This window comes from Prosopis cineraria, unplaced genomic scaffold (assembly GCF_029017545.1).
Source record: "Prosopis cineraria cultivar Desert tree isolate PC_DT_omini unplaced genomic scaffold, ASM2901754v1 PC10, whole genome shotgun sequence".
Lineage (NCBI taxonomy): Eukaryota > Viridiplantae > Streptophyta > Magnoliopsida > Fabales > Fabaceae > Prosopis > Prosopis cineraria.
The window spans coordinates 5,349,525-5,365,134 of record NW_026555341.1 but is presented as its reverse complement, the minus strand read 5'-3'; the positions used below and the strand labels follow the sequence as shown (position 1 = coordinate 5,365,134).

General features: G+C 32.2%; 2 protein-coding genes across 3 annotated transcripts; both read right to left on the bottom strand.

The window, feature by feature from the left end:
- Window positions 1–1,497: 1,497 nt before the first annotated feature.
- LOC129322390 (nudix hydrolase 8) lies at window positions 1,498–4,709 on the bottom strand. Of its 2 annotated transcripts, XM_054968715.1 has the most exons (10): window positions 4,471–4,709; window positions 4,183–4,351; window positions 3,633–3,910; window positions 3,314–3,379; window positions 2,925–3,062; window positions 2,668–2,745; window positions 2,460–2,510; window positions 2,287–2,321; window positions 1,903–2,047; window positions 1,498–1,804 (listed from the first exon to the last, which is right to left on the bottom strand). In XM_054968715.1, the coding sequence occupies exons 2-10, from the start codon at window positions 4,319–4,321 to the stop codon at window positions 1,595–1,597; spliced, it is 1,140 nt and encodes a 379-aa protein (XP_054824690.1). In that variant the 5' UTR covers window positions 4,322–4,351; window positions 4,471–4,709; the 3' UTR covers window positions 1,498–1,594. The 2 variants fall into 2 exon arrangements, with proteins under 2 accessions (XP_054824690.1, XP_054824691.1); XM_054968716.1 differs by having other exon boundaries at window positions 1,903–2,011; window positions 4,183–4,706.
- A 7,370-nt stretch (window positions 4,710–12,079) lies between these two features.
- On the bottom strand, window positions 12,080–13,350 carry LOC129322754 (ethylene-responsive transcription factor 5). The gene has a single exon (XM_054969120.1). The coding sequence runs from the start codon at window positions 13,202–13,204 to the stop codon at window positions 12,194–12,196; it is 1,011 nt and encodes a 336-aa protein (XP_054825095.1). The 5' UTR covers window positions 13,205–13,350; the 3' UTR covers window positions 12,080–12,193.
- Between the last annotated feature and the right edge of the window lie 2,260 nt (window positions 13,351–15,610).

Genomic DNA, 15,610 nt, shown 5'->3' with positions numbered 1-15,610 from the left:
ATTTTAAAAATAAATTACTTTTTAATTTTATCCTTATATTTAAAAAAAGAGTGTCATGATGTACTTTCTCAAATTATATTTATAAATTATTTTTAATATTTTATCAAAGTTAAGAAAAATTTTAAATTTTATTAACTTTATTTAAAACTTCAACAAATTTCCAAATTTATTATTATCATATACACATACTTTAAAATTAAAAAAAAACTACAAGATTTAATAAATTTTCTTACATTTAATAGGTAAAATACTAAAAATAAATATAATAATTGATGAAGTGTCTCATAAATAAGATCAAAATAAATATTCTCTTTCTGATCTATAAATAAGATCAAAAAGTATGAGAAGAATTTTCTTACAAATTAAAATATTATACTTTCTTTTAGAATTTATTGAAAGATATTTTTAAAATTTTACATAGAAATTATAGAGATTAAAAAAAAGTTACTTATATAATGACTTAATTTTTTTTAAAAAAATATAACTTATAAAAAGGACAGAAGAAAGTATGTTTCATGCGAAAACTTTCTTTTATTAGGGAAAGAAAAAGGCATCCCAATTTACTGTGCAAGAAAGTTCATTTATGGTGCTTTATTGGCTACTCTATTTGTTTTTGTTTTTTTTTTTTGGTGAATGATTTTTTTGGCGACTTTAGTCCAAACACACCTACTATACACCAGTCTAACGGTCTCTGATTGGCGACTTAACGTTTTGCGCATTTTGTTTAATCTGTACAGTTGTATATGTTTATTTAAGAAACCATAATATATAATTCAATATTAATCAATCAATTGTATATTTATTCACCACTGAAATATTTTATTTATCTTAAATTATATAACTGGAATTATGTATAGTTTTATCTTGAGTTTTTACATTTAAGATATAATAGTTGTTACTTCTAGAAGACACTAAAATGATTTGTATTTTAAAACAAGATACCTATTAAAAAATTGTTTATGATTTTAAACTGAATGAGTATAAAAAAATTTTAATGAAAATTTTTTGAAGAGAAGATTTTTTTTTCCCCAATTAAACTGTAGATTTGTCATGTTTAGATTGAATAATTCACAAATGAAAACCTGTGTGGAAGACGGTACACGCAGATTGAAATAGTCAATAAATTGGTCCATTCGAATTGAATGGAGTGGAAAATAATTGAAGCTTCATTTGTTGGGTTTTGTTATGGACCATCTAGGATATGGCCGCTTTTTTCAGATTCTCACTTGTTAAATTATAGTATAACCGTGGCAGTGACGCGTCAAATCCTTTGTTTCCCTTCCGCCACGACGTCTCTTTTCTGTTCTTTCCAAACTTTTCCTCATTGCCTATGAAGAATTCCTCCTTCTCTTCTTACACTTTGATTCTGGAGTCAAGATTCCCCCCCCCCCCCCCAAATTAAACGGGTAGTCCGTGTCAGCTAATTCACCTGAATAGACTCAGATCCTGGTAGATAATTCATGCTAATGAAAACAAGTTTAGTGTGAGACTGTGAGGTCAGGTTTGAACTTGGTCCTGATATATGTAAACGTGTGCGTGCATATATGTACATATATATAATCACATATATACATATTGGAAGCGATTAAGAGGTTTAGTTGCCTATACAGTTGACATCTTGGTGGGTATCCATGACATTATAATATAAGGAAGATGACTTTCCATCGAACTTAGAAACCATGTGATGAGGTGATAGTCCACAGTAACGCTGCCCCATGCGAGCAATGCATATATCTATTATCTTCATGAACATTGAATCCTCCTGGATCTGTGGTTGCTTTACAAACTCCACTAGCGGCATCCACTGCACCACCACATTTGTTTCCATCATTTTCCTTCAAATACTTCTAAGCCAACAAAAAGTTTTCATATCCCTGTTGTGTGTGTGTGAGTGAGTCTCACCTTAGCGGCCTCAATTTCAATGCCATCAACAATGATGTTACTTGAGAGGGGTCTTAGCATGCAGATGAAGAACAGATCTGACTTCTGAAATGCCACGTTGTGCGCATGTCTGCAGCTCATGTTCATCACATTCATTAGATCTTTACTGTCAAGAAAAATACAAGAAAAGTGAAAGGTTCTAAATCAAAATATAAGCTCCTGTTGTATTCTTTGTCACCAAAGCCATGATTTATGCGGAAGAAGCAAGCCTTCTTATGGTATTGCTGTCCAAACCTTTTAGTGATCATATTATAATCATGAAAAATTCAGTGAATAAAATGTGATGTTTGAACGGAATCAGCAATTACTATATCAGCTTTTTCGATTACATGTTTCAGTTCTAACCTGAATGCTATGACTTCAATGAACTCAGTATTAATCTGCAACAAAAGGCAACAAGTATTACAAGAAAGCCCTGATTAGAACCAATTATATCATATCATACGACTTCATCAATCACAAATCCAACACAGGGTTGCATCATAGGAATATATTGTTCATATCACTTTAATTCTTACCCCAGTTTCTTCCTTCACTTCTCTTACAGCTCCATTGTATATCTCCTCCGCCTGGTAAAATCTTGGTCATGCGATCTAGATTGGAGTTGGAAATTGGAATACAAAAACAAAAATATAAACAAGGCTTGACAGTTACACTGTCTTCTTGTTGGATTTCTACTCTTCTCGAGAACAGTTAAAAAAAGATGGGAGAATCTACAGTGCATACCTCAAGAATAAATCCAGTTGGAATCTTCCAAAGACCTAAAGTTGCAGGAGAACAATGTTTCTCTTGAACCACAAGTACCTATGCAAATTCGTAGTAGGAAATTACAGTCAAATACAGAGCTTGCCTTGCATACTCAAGCTCGCCAAGAACAGCTTGAGATTGCTGATAAGGTTTAAAACATGGCAAACGTAGAGTAACATGAAAAGGTTCCTTGGAAATTTTGTCTACATTTTAATATAAAATGGAAGCAAGCAGACCTCATTGTTGTCATTGACAACAAATCCCCCAACTCCTACTTGATGTGATGCATTAGCAGGAAGCATGCAAGGTCCTTCAGGTATCCAGTGTGTTAACATCAAATATCCGGGCTCCGCATGGTGGTATTGAAAGCCTTCCTGAGACCAAAAAGTTATCACAGGTTCAACAACACTAGATTGAGTAAAACCAAGAGGCAGAAGCAGATATAGAAAGATCACTGGGTGTGATTATGCAGGTATTTTTGCGTGTCTGTTGACTTATTCAGGGATCTCTGTACATGGCGCACATGACACATTCTGGGATCTTTCACATAAACATGCATAGAAGTATAGATTCTATTTCCTAATAATTTGTTAATCATATTACAAGAAAGAATTAACTAAATTACCTTCACAGCGATGGGAACAAGGTCAGATTTTTCTAAGGGCAACTTAAGCCAAATTCCCTTCTTTCCCTGCAATTACCAGACAGCTATTTGTAAGTTTTCGGCAAGAAGATGACTTTATTCCCCACAACATGATAGATATTCTGTTCTAACGGCTGAGATCCCGTAAAAACATTTAAAGGAAATGGGATCAGTCACTATCAGAACATGGTTGCGTTTTGCAAATTGTCAATATATGTGTTCTCAAGTAAATATCTAACTCTTTTAGTGCTTAAGTAGGTTTAATTCGAGAAATATAGGAGATTGGGTTGAAGGGGCTTACCATCTTCTTCCAATACGAAAGAGAGAGACGCAAAATAGGTGCAAAGGCAGATGGGTTATCTGGCAACCCATCTGGATTAACGAGAACTCCCCCATACTGGTCATCCAAGGCATCGAGCGTTCTTATATTTCTGAAGTACAGATTGAAGGCTGCCCCATTTAAATGTGTTCCAATTACATTCGTTCCATTTAAATCACGGGAACTGGTTTTTGCTGCAACATTATCTGCTAAATATTTACGATCTGAAGTGCCGGACCATTGAGCCATCGGAATTAGCCCTGTAAGACCCCAAAATGAAACTTCAAAAACTTTATTACTTTTGTCAGTGAAATGCCAGCATTGAATTTGTCCCAATGGAACTGGACCATGGCTTGTAATTTATCAGTAGATAAGTTAACAAATCAGACATGAGATTTCAATTTAACGGACAAAAGACGGGCTTGCTGAAACACGAAACGACATGCAGTGATACATACACAGGAAAAGAAACATCCAACCAAAAAAAAAAAAAATGAATGCCTTTGAGAAACAGTGGGATTTTCATTCTTACCTCTGCGGCAGTTGAAGTGTATAGAGAATGGAAGAGTAGCTTGAAGCCCGAAATTGGAGAGCAGAGCAGAGTAACTTGTTCCTAGACGAGCAATCTCAGATGTAGACACAGACATGGAATCAAAGAATTTGAGCCCCATCTATGTCAAAGCCCAAATCTCACCGAAGACCTGTAGCCACAAACCAATCAGAATCCGAATGTTAATATGCTTGGGGTTGAACACAAGTGAGAATATTCACTAATATCAAGAGTCCCATAGCAGATATCGCTCTATAAGTAGAAAGGTGCCCTGGGATTCATCGTCATTCGGAGAGAACTAAAGCTCTCATGATTGAGTAGGAAGCGTGATACTACAGATTAGTTAATCCAAGGTGGTAGCTGGGCTCTTTGCTGGAGTGGGAAATGACTAATTAGTTAGTCACTTGTCCACTTCGCCATCCTTCAAGGGGCGGTGAACATAATGGGTGGGGTGTGTTTGGAGCAATAGTAATCAATCAAAGGGAAAAACCGAACAAAAATCACGAGTTAGGTTTCGGTGATTACTGATGACGGTCCAGATTTTAAAGACATAATATTATATATATATATATATATATATATTATTTATTATAAAAAATTATAAAATTTTTATAAATATATTTTATCATTTAAATAATACAGATTTAATTTGATATTAAAATTTTATAACTTTAATAAATTAATCATCTAAATATATTTAGACAATTTAGATTTAATATTAATTTTTTTGAAAATTTTTATAAATTTTTATTTTAATAAATATAATATTAAAAATAAAAATAAAAAATATTTAAACTAGCACTTTAAAAAATTTAAAAAATTGTAATTTAAAAATTTTAAATTTAGACAGTTAGTGTGTATCAATTTATAAAAATTATAAAAATATTTAATATTAAATTAAATCATGCAAATTAACTTTTCATTGCAAACATTAATAATGGAGTAGATTAATTATTATTTATAATTTTTATTTTAAAAAATATATAATAGAATATAAAAATAAAATGTATAAATTCAAATTGTCCGAATTAAAAATCTAGCCAACCCGTTGATCATATAATGAAGTAATGAACCGAAGCAGGACGCACAAAAATCTCCATTCAATTTTCTTCCAAAAAGGTCTCCATTCAATTGATTAATAAATGCAGGCAACAGACACGAGGGAAGTGACTCAACTCCATCGTATGAGGCCAAGAAAGTGGGGACGCCGCCACCACGCCTTCCAAAGAGCGCGTGACGTTCAATCAGAAATGTAATTCTAGTTATGACTGTACAAAAGTCCTCTTGTCCGATCTGATTCAGTTCAATTTAAGGTGATCTTGTCTTGTCTTATTTTTATAAATACTGATTCTTTAAAATTAAAAAAATTAAAAAGATCAAATTATTTTTTTACGTTGGATTGGATAAGAGATTGAATATTTGGACCACTTGGCTCAATCCAGTCCTATTAATTTATTTAATATAATTATAATTAATTTATTTTTAACAAATGTTTCAAGTGTAATTGATGTTAAGGAAATAATTATATGACGATTTGTTAAATTTGTTTTTAAATTGTTGTTGTAATTTAGTATTGTTAAAGTTTGTTAAGTGTTATTTTTGTTCAAGTTATACATTTAAATCATTTGGACTATAATTGAAATATCTGTTTTCTTGTTATTGGAAATAATTTTGGATTTAGTATGATTATTTTAATTTTATTATATTAATTGAGTTTATTAAATTAAAATAGATTATTGCTTCTCATAGAGAAAAAAATAAAAAAATAACTAAGTAAGTACTAAACTAATATGATTAATATTTTATTTTTATGAACTAAATTCTGTTCTGTTAATCTTTGAGTTATTATTAGATAAAATCAAATTACAGGTTGCCTAATCCAGTCCATTTCATGAAAGAAGCTAAATTTCAGATTGGGTTGAAATCCGCGCCATACAATCTTTTGTGTAATCCTAATTCTAATGAAGAATCCATTTTATAATTAAATTAAATTATATTTATTTGGCCGACAATAACATTTTATATATTTCACAATAAATTATATTAGCCCTTATTTATAAGTGACGTTGATAAAAATATAATAAAATATTTATTAAATCATGACTTTGTAAACTCAAGCACTAAAAAATGTCTATTTTAAATTATTTTATGTGTTTAATTATATGTTCTATTGTCATATATTCAAGTTCATCTTTTTTATTTTTAGCATGAAAGCTCTAGCAAGGTGCCATCAACAAAAGCATTTTTTTTAATGATAAAGTTACTTATATTTAATATATTTCTAATAAAATTATCCTAGTTGAAGTGTTTTAATTGTCTAATTTTATACAAAATTTTAATTTAATTATTTAATTTTAAATCGCTCTTTTCAACTCTCCAACTATAATACCGTCAGCTTCAGCGTATCGTGTCCATGAAATAGACTGGATTACATTGCCAATCCCGCGCTGCTGATTAACATATAATATTAAAAAAAAAAACAACTGTCAACACATGGTTCACAATTGGAATGTCCAGGTCCCATTAAGCTCAAGTTTTCCCACTCGGATTTCCATGCCTGTCTTTACTTCTTTTAGAGATGGCGAGTGGCGCGGCGCGTGCTGGAATATTTGGTGCGTTTCTGATTTTGGGGTCCTATTAAATCTATGCTTTAAAATCTGGCAATGCGCTCATTGCGTGGACAGCATGAACCACACGTGATTCAATTTCACTCTGCCCATTCACTCTGCCACCCTTGTCCTTTACGGGTTTCTACGCTCCACTACTGAAATATCCCTCCCGTAATATTTGTGCGTACACACCCTATCGTTTAAAACTGTGAGCTGAATTACACCTTTTAATAAAATAATTATTTATTTTAAATTAAATTTATTTTTTATATTTATTTTTATTTAATAAAATATTTCACCATAAAATATATAAAATAATTTATTCAATATACAAAAACTTTTTTTTAAAGAAGGTAACGGTTATATATTAAAAAATTAAAATTATTTTATATTTTTTAATGCATAAAGTTCATATACATGTAAATTTTGAAAAACACTTTTGATATTCTTCAAATCTCCATTCTACTCGTGGAAAAAAAAAAATCTTCACTCAGCATCAACAAAATTCTCTTCTTTTATTTTCTCGATTGCTTATAATAATGTAAATTTTATCTTCCAATCTTGATTTTTTGATAAGTTCTGTATTCTGCTTGCATTAAGACAACTTTTTTTGCTTTTTTGTGGCTGCCAACAAACGCTCGTGGGTTTCTAATGCTCACGTGTTTCTAATGGCAGTGTGGGGCTCGTTCAAAGTGGGAGACTAAGACTGGGCATTCAAAAGCCGAAACTGGGCGTCCGGCCCAAACTGTGATTATCTCGAAGGCCTTCTCTGCAAGCCCAATAGGAAAAAAAATGGGTTGGTGTGGGAAGCAGGTGGTGCTGGTCAATATTATGGTTGGACTTTGTAAAATAATTGAGGTGTTGTCGGGAAGCAAAGTCAAAGGATAGAAATAGATGAGAGAGAAGCTCGTTTTTATTAATTGGCGAGGAAGAATTTTCAAACACATTGGTCAAAATTCAAATCCTATAACTTCCTAATTTCCTCATTAAATCTTCTTGGACTAATCCACCGTTCTTTATCCTCAGCGATGCCAACGTTATACTTATAGTTTATTATTCTATCTAGTCTCCATTACTCTCTATAGTCCTATATTTTTTGTCACAAATTTTTCCTTTTATCATCCATTTAATGTTAAAAAAAAATATGTTATTAAAATATATTTATTTAATAAAAATAAATTTGAGAATTTATTAATTTTTTAAATAAAATTAATGAGTTTTAAAATTCTCTTTAATTTTAGTAAAATATATTATAAATGACCAATAAATAGGACTGAAAAGTATAAGACATATCCAACCACCTCATCGAAATTAATTAGGGGTAATTAAGTTGTTAATTTTTTCTGAAAATAAAATAAATTTTTAATTTTATCCCTATTTAAAAAATTAAATTTACATTATATTTTTTCTTCTAGATAATGAATTTAAATGAGATAATATTATAAAAAATATAATTAATATCTCATCAAATGCGAAACAGATATCTTATAATTAAAAGGGAGAGGAGGGAGTGCCACACATAGGAGAAAGGACCCTTAATAGAGCACTTGTTATTATTTTTCTCATGGAAGGATTGCGCATTTACACTCCTCCGGCTCCAGCGGTAACTGCAAAGAGTCTTGTTGTCTCACGTGTGGATGATGTCTTGCATGGTTCTCCAACCATTTAATGGAATATTTTAATTCTTTGGTTTTTTCAAATCCTGCAATAATGAAGCTTTCGAGTCATTCAGTAAATACTCTCTCTCTCTCTCTCTCTCTATATATATATATATATTTATATTTATTTACTCCCCCATCCAATACATAAATTATTACTTCGCACTTTAATATAAGATGAAGCTTGACAATTTTTTTTTATCATCAAGTTAGAGTGATAATTTTTTTTCCAAATTTACCCATTGTAAATTTATTATAATTTGAATTTTTAAACAATAATTTATTATATTCATTAATTAAAAGTAATGGTAAAATTGAAAAGTTACATTTTTTAATAATTTGAAAATTACCAATAACAATTTTTAATAAGCACAAAATTTATTAACTTCATTTTATATTAAGAACTGGCGGAGTACCTCCTAAAAAAAATTAATAATCATTTTTAGAAGTCATCTTACTTGGAAAGACTAGTCATTAACTAGTTTTGTCAATTTTATCTTTTCATAAATTTCAATGAAAATAATAAAAAGTCAAACATGAGAAAGGAAAAATGGTTTAAAAGATTTTTAAAAAGTAAATTGAAAAATTTACATGTTCGCATGATTGAAGGTTTTTAGATGGTCAAAGCTACTCAGGTGGCCTTTCGCATTCACGGGTTTACTATCAATCCTCATGAATTACTTATTATCCAATTATTTTAGGATATTCTGGCCAAAAAAATTATTTTAAGATATATATATATATATATATCTTTCATTATATAAATCCTTCTAGAATTATAAAGTAATCTTTCATAATATTTTCCCAAATTTGCCCTCATCTGTTCCAAAAATTTACTACTATTTGTTTAACACAGTCAAATACTTACACCTATTTCAATAAAATAAAACGAGAGGGGCAGTTATAATGAAAAAAAAATGAGGGGTAAATTATGTCATAATTTTACATAATCATTACTTTAATCTGTATGCAAGAACTTTAAAAGACCAGTATAATGAAGTGAATAAAATACTGATTGGATAACAGTTACAAGATCGAAGGGAATTTTTTGACCTTAAACTATTTTTGCATGAGCAATAAATATCTTAAAACTATCAAATTGTGCAATATTTTTCTTAAATTTTTAAAAAATGCCGCAATGTGGGAGCAAATGTCTATTAACTGGGTGAAGGGGGGCTCGCATGCATGTTTGTGCATGTTCTTAACAAAAATCCGCTCTCTAATAACATCAACGCCATTACAACATTTTTTTTAAGAAGGTAACACCGTAACATTTCATATTAAGCACAATAATTCTATCAGAATAGTTTAATTAAGAGCAAAAAATTTTCTTTAATTCATAAGATATTAATTTGGTTTGATAAGTATGATTAAGAAGTAACTACAATTCGTTTGTTATTATTTTTTAAGATGCATTTTTATCAAAATTATAGAAAGAAAACAAAGATCATCTCTCGTCGATCACATCACGTTCTCTAACTTTACCCTCTTATCTAGTTTTGCCGCAAACAAGGATCATGGAATAGAATGAAGAGAAGGAGTGAAAGTCAAAGAATGGAACAGCATACGACTTTGAAGACAGCGCAGGTTTCATTTTTATCGGGTAACCGTAAGACATCAAAATTCAAAATAACGTTGAAGTCAAAGATGATTAACACATCCTAACAATATCAATTACTCTCTCTATTAGAAAATTATTTTTTAAATTAAATCTCACCTACAATAAAATAAGTAATCATTTTCAAAATAATATTATTTTTATGTTTATTTTTATTTAATATGTTATTATATTTTAAAATAAATATAAAGCTCTTTACTTATGATGGGCACGTTTGTAGAAAAATACATTAATTATATTTTAAAATACTATAAATATTTCACATTTTTAAATATTTAACCTTTCTAAAAAACCCTTGCATTTTTAAAGGAGTAATAAATTACTTTAAAGATTGAAAACTAAGGCATATTAGCTCTGTTTACCATTTTTAATCTAAATTAATGTCTGAAATATTTCGTCCCTCCTTGAATACAAGTCTTAATATTAAAAGAAAAAATTAGTCTTTTAATCCTTCAACTTTTAACTTACTTATAACTCAATCCCTCAATTATGACTCGTTGCGATTCAGTCTATCAACTATAACTCGCTGCAACTCAATCCTTTAACTTTTGATTCACCTATAACTCGGTCTTTATTTTTTAATTTTTTTTAAAATTCTTATCAAATAAGAGGGATAAAAATGTTCATATATTATTTTAAAATATCCTTCTCTTGATCATTGATGTGATATATAAACTAATATGAAAAAAATTAACAAAAATTAAGGGACTAATTTGTAAGTGATTTAAAAGTTGAGGGATCGAGTCACAATAAATTATAATTAAAAAATTAAATTATGAGTAACTTAAAAGTTGAAAGATTAAAAGATTAATTTTTTTATATTAAAAAATAGAAATCAAGGAAGTATACATTTTTAACATCAAACCCATGCCTCTCGCTTTGACTTTTCAATCACCCTCAACGATAGTCTGAGCCGTGTACGGCAGCAGAGTGCACGTGACACTCCACTTAATTAATTAAATGGCCGTAGAGTAAATTTAATCAAGTTAGACAGTATGATAGCTAGGCGATTTTAGCAGTGATGGTTATGAATTGATATACATCATCACAGGACAAAGATGGATTAATTATGAAGTTTAAGCCGCAACGTTACTCGTTTATTTATAATATTATATTAATTAAGCAGTGTCCAGACGAGGCATTGTATGAAATTAGCAAGATGTTTGCTTGTATAAACTCCGAATTATGCACGTGATGCAATTCCGCGCACGACAATCGACAGAGATTTAGTCAATGACAATACAACAACATATAATTAGTCAATGCCAACGAACATTTCGTATAACCGTTGACTTTGTGAATGGCTTTCCGAAACCTCCTTGGATTTTATTGTATGTTCCGGCCTGTTTTCTTGTTTGGTTCTCATTTCAGCACTGGCTTGAGAATGCTCCTCCTGTTTTGACATATATCATTTGCCATGCCCATGCGTGATGTGTTAGAGCTTTTATAAAAATCAATAACCTTATTACTTCACCACATTTTAGTTATTTATAAAACAGGATATCCTATTATCCCTCTTTTTTCAAGGGAAAAAGGTCTTCCCTGGTTGGTTGTTGAATTTAAAAATGCATGATTCAAACTCAAACTTTTACTGCTGGTCCACCACTTTTTCACAACAAAAAGAGCAAATGTTTGATTAGGTTTCAAGATGTGTTTAAGTCTGTTTACTGATTCACAGTTCGTAGGTAATTAATCTTATTCCGGGTTTGATCAGCGATGTGATTGAACAGTTAAGTTGTATGATTACTGACTAAATTAGAGCGTGTTCAATTGCAATGGAGTGTGTTTTCACATCTTAAAACGTGACATATAACTTCAAAAGACATGAATTCGAAACTCAGATGCGAGCAGCTATTTGAAGAATAATCTATAAATGCAACGCTGTTCAAACTACAAGGTGTGCTATGCTCTAACCTGGTCTGATTTCGTGACTCAAGTCACCTATCTTGATCTTTTTGCATACATAAAATTAACCTTTAAACTAACAAATTGAATTGAATTGAATCACATCCATTTTCAAGAAAATTTTACAAAGACGTATGAACCGGGTTCATCTCCAAAACGGGATGCAAACAGGGAAAAGGTTACCACGGCGGATGATATCCACATCATACAACCATGAGCTGGGTACAACCCAAGGGAGGCAGAGGAGATAATGGCGGGACGCTGAAAATCCCGTTCAAGTCGCTGTCCCAGAAACCCTTCCAATTAGACGGCGTTAACGGAGTGTCCTTTGTATAATTCTCCTGGGACTCCGATTCCGTCGTCGTTTTGGCCTTCTTCCCCAACGCCTTTACTTCCACTTCCGCCATCTCCTCTCCGTCCTGACGGAGTCGTTTTCCCTCGCCGGAGCTAACTACCGAGCTCGATGTTTCTATTTCCAAAGGGAAGTTTAGGATGGCTTTGGAGCCGCGAAGCTTGAAGGCAGCTCGATCGTAGGCTTTAGCGGCTTCGATCGCTGTGTCGAATGTTCCCAACCACACCCTGGATCCCCGCTTGTTCGGGTCTCGGATCTCCGCCGCATACTTGCCCCACGGCCTCTGCCGGACTCCTCTGTAGTGCTTTTTCTCATCCACCTTTGACTTTTTCTGCTCCAACATCTCTGCGGGCTCCGGATTCCCAAACTGGATCCACTCGGTTTTCTTCGGAAGCGAGATTTGCAACGACGGTTTCCTACTCGAAAGAAGTTTCTGCTGCGATTCATGAGTTCTAGGGTCGAAGTCCAGCACGCAACTGTTTGACGGAGAGCTTTCTGGGGAACTGGGTTCGAGTTTGGGAAACTTTGTTTCGAACTGCGAAGCTTGTACTTGGGATTTTGGTGTTGAGAGGTCAATTATCTGGGGTTTGCAGTCGAATTCAAATGGATTCGTTTGATTTTGTGATGAAGGTACGGGACGCGTCGGGCAGTCGAAGATATCAGGAAAGCAATCGGACATGATGGAATTAGCGTCAGAAATGGAAGACTGGGAACAGAGAGATTGAGAACTTGAAGTTGCGTTCGCTTCCTCAAACCAAGGGGCTTGAGGAGCATCGGTAGCCGGGGTTACCACCGGAGACAGTTCACCTAGAAGATGTAATTTTATGCGTTCGAGGGCGGAAAACTCAACTTGATTGGCCATCACGGAGTCTGATCAGATTCTTTTCTTTTGTCTACAGGGGATCTTCTGAAGAAGATGAAGAAGAAGAAAAGAGGAACTTGTTTTGAAATTTTCAAGAATATCGAAGGAGCTAGGATGTGTGTTGTGTAAGTTGAGTACACAGGAGAGTGGAAAAGGCATATATATAGACGTGAATCGTTGAACATCTCCACCACTTTCAAAACCCAAGCGCTACGAGGGACGCAGGAAGCATCGTCTGCCCTTATCAATCATTCTCGCAGCTTATTTTTCCTGCGGCAAGGAGCACATAAGTTATCCTGTTCCACTACTTCTCAACCTTTGTTTCTGTTATTGGTCCTTGTGAACGGCCTCGCCTCTGAGATTATGGTTCATGAATTACGACGTTCGACTTTTCTTTTTTGTCGTCTTCTGTCTTTTTAAGGTTTTTTTTCTTCTACGTTCTCAGTAGCTTCCTGAAAAGTTGCTAGTGGTGGGAGTAAGTTTCATATTTTTCAAAATTTTTAAGATGCATTAGGTAATAGGTAGACATATTCTCATCAACAATGTATTTATATAAAGTAAAATTTGATGACCTGGTTTGAGGTGTATACAGTGCATGTATGAAATAATCTTTGGTATTTATCCAATTATTTTAACCACGAGAAGGTAAAATTGTTGAATTATTTCAATGATTTGATTAATTTAAATAATTGGGTATCTTCGAGCGAAAGACGATGAAACAGAAGTCTTTGAAAATCTGATCATTTGGTTAACAAGACGGTAACTTTACGATTGGAGCGGAGGTCGTGGTTCTGTCTCTTCCCGCAGCCTTGATAAGGCTTCTAGAAACCTAGCGTCTGGCTCTAACGTGCAAGTAAAGAAACGTTTTGTCTGCGGGTTTTGCATTTGGCAATAACTAATATAGTGTCCCTGACGTCCAATTCTGTTAAAACACGAGAAATTACCAGGCTAATGGGTAAACTCAGATCGGATGAATAATTTGGAGTGACGATAAGATGACCAGGAATTATGCAGGGCTTCTAGAAAGGCAATCCTTTTTCTCCTGTAGCTTCCTTAGAATGGTGATCATCATCACGTAGGATTTGATTGTAACCCAAAAGCATAAAACAAAGTCCTTAAACTATATTGTTCGCAGGCCAACAAGGTTTAAAGCAATCTATGGACCAAATGACCAATACCAATTAATGATGGCGATGCAAGAGAAGAAAGGATTCTATTATAGGAAACGAAAAAGAAAACTTGGCATGCAGAGAATTATATAAATTGGAAGGGTCTTGCAGAAATTAATGGTGCTTAATGTATATAAAATGCTAACTTACACTGGTTTTACATCCCTGCTCTCGTAATTTCCGGCTATTTTATGTAATTTTCATTCTTCCTTACGAATCTTTCAGACTGATATCTTCAATTTATATGTAGATTACACTTGATATATCAAAGGACCTTAATTTTCTTCCTCAACTTCTCTGGCAGAGTTGGGAACCTTGCTAGCTTGTAGATACTGCTATGACTTGATTTTACGCACTACCTTTCACATAGGAAATAATAAATTCTAATTTCCGGTGAGTGAAAAGGATAGATACGAATTAGTCAATGATCGCAGGTGCAGTTAATACACCGATCGATCATCACCCAGAGGCCAGAGTCTCTTGCTGTATCCAGGCATGTTAATTTCAACCACGAGCCACCTTTTTTTTCCCAGCAGAATTTCAGCTATAGACCATAATAAAGACTTAATTACTTATAGGTCCAAAAAAATTATGAAATTTCAAGTTAGTCCAAAGAAAAATAATCAAAAGAATTTATACCATAAAAAGATTAAAATACCCTTATTTGATCTTGTTATGCGAAATCACTAATTATTAATTTTCTTACTCCATTTATTAATTTACTAATATGAGTTGCAAATTATATGAGTTGACATGTCAATAATTATATAAGACTTGATGTCAGTTATTAAATCATAATCAACAACATCAGTTGTAAATTACTGACAAGTTTTATAATTTATTAATATCAGTTGTAAATAACATCATGGTTATCAATTACTAATAGATCTTATAATTTACTAACATTAGTTGTGATTTTAATAAATTAAAAGTAAAGTTAATAAATTAACAACTAATATTACTAATTATCTAACAAATGGGCGTAATTTACAAATAATATTAGTAAATTGATAAACGAAGTAAAAAAAAACTAACAATTAGTTATTTTACATAACAAATAAGGGGTATTTTGATCTTTTCACTAGCGACATTCTTTTAACTTTTTTCCCCTAAACTGACCTAAAATTTTTTAAAAAAATTTAGACCCACCTATAATTAAGTCGTTAAAATAGTCCTTAATTGAAATTCTTTTTTTCTTTTTTTTTCTCCTTGATTATTAAATATGGACGGACCCATC

What these genes read in the sequence shown, in the direction of transcription:
- LOC129322754 (XM_054969120.1), bottom strand. Translation starts at nt 13,204, where the DNA reads ATGGCCAATCAAGTTGAGTTTTCCGCCCTCGAACGCATAAAATTACAT.
- LOC129322390 (XM_054968715.1), bottom strand. Translation starts at nt 4,321, where the DNA reads ATGGGGCTCAAATTCTTTGATTCCATGTCTGTGTCTACATCTGAGATT. An exon ending in TTTCGTATTGGAAGAAGATG is followed by an intron (nt 3,380 to 3,632) that starts GTAAGCCCCTTC and finishes TGGTAATTGCAG; the next exon opens with GGAAAGAAGGGAATTTGGCT. An exon ending in TTGTCAATGACAACAATGAG is followed by an intron (nt 2,746 to 2,924) that starts GTCTGCTTGCTT and finishes GAATTTGCATAG; the next exon opens with GTACTTGTGGTTCAAGAGAA.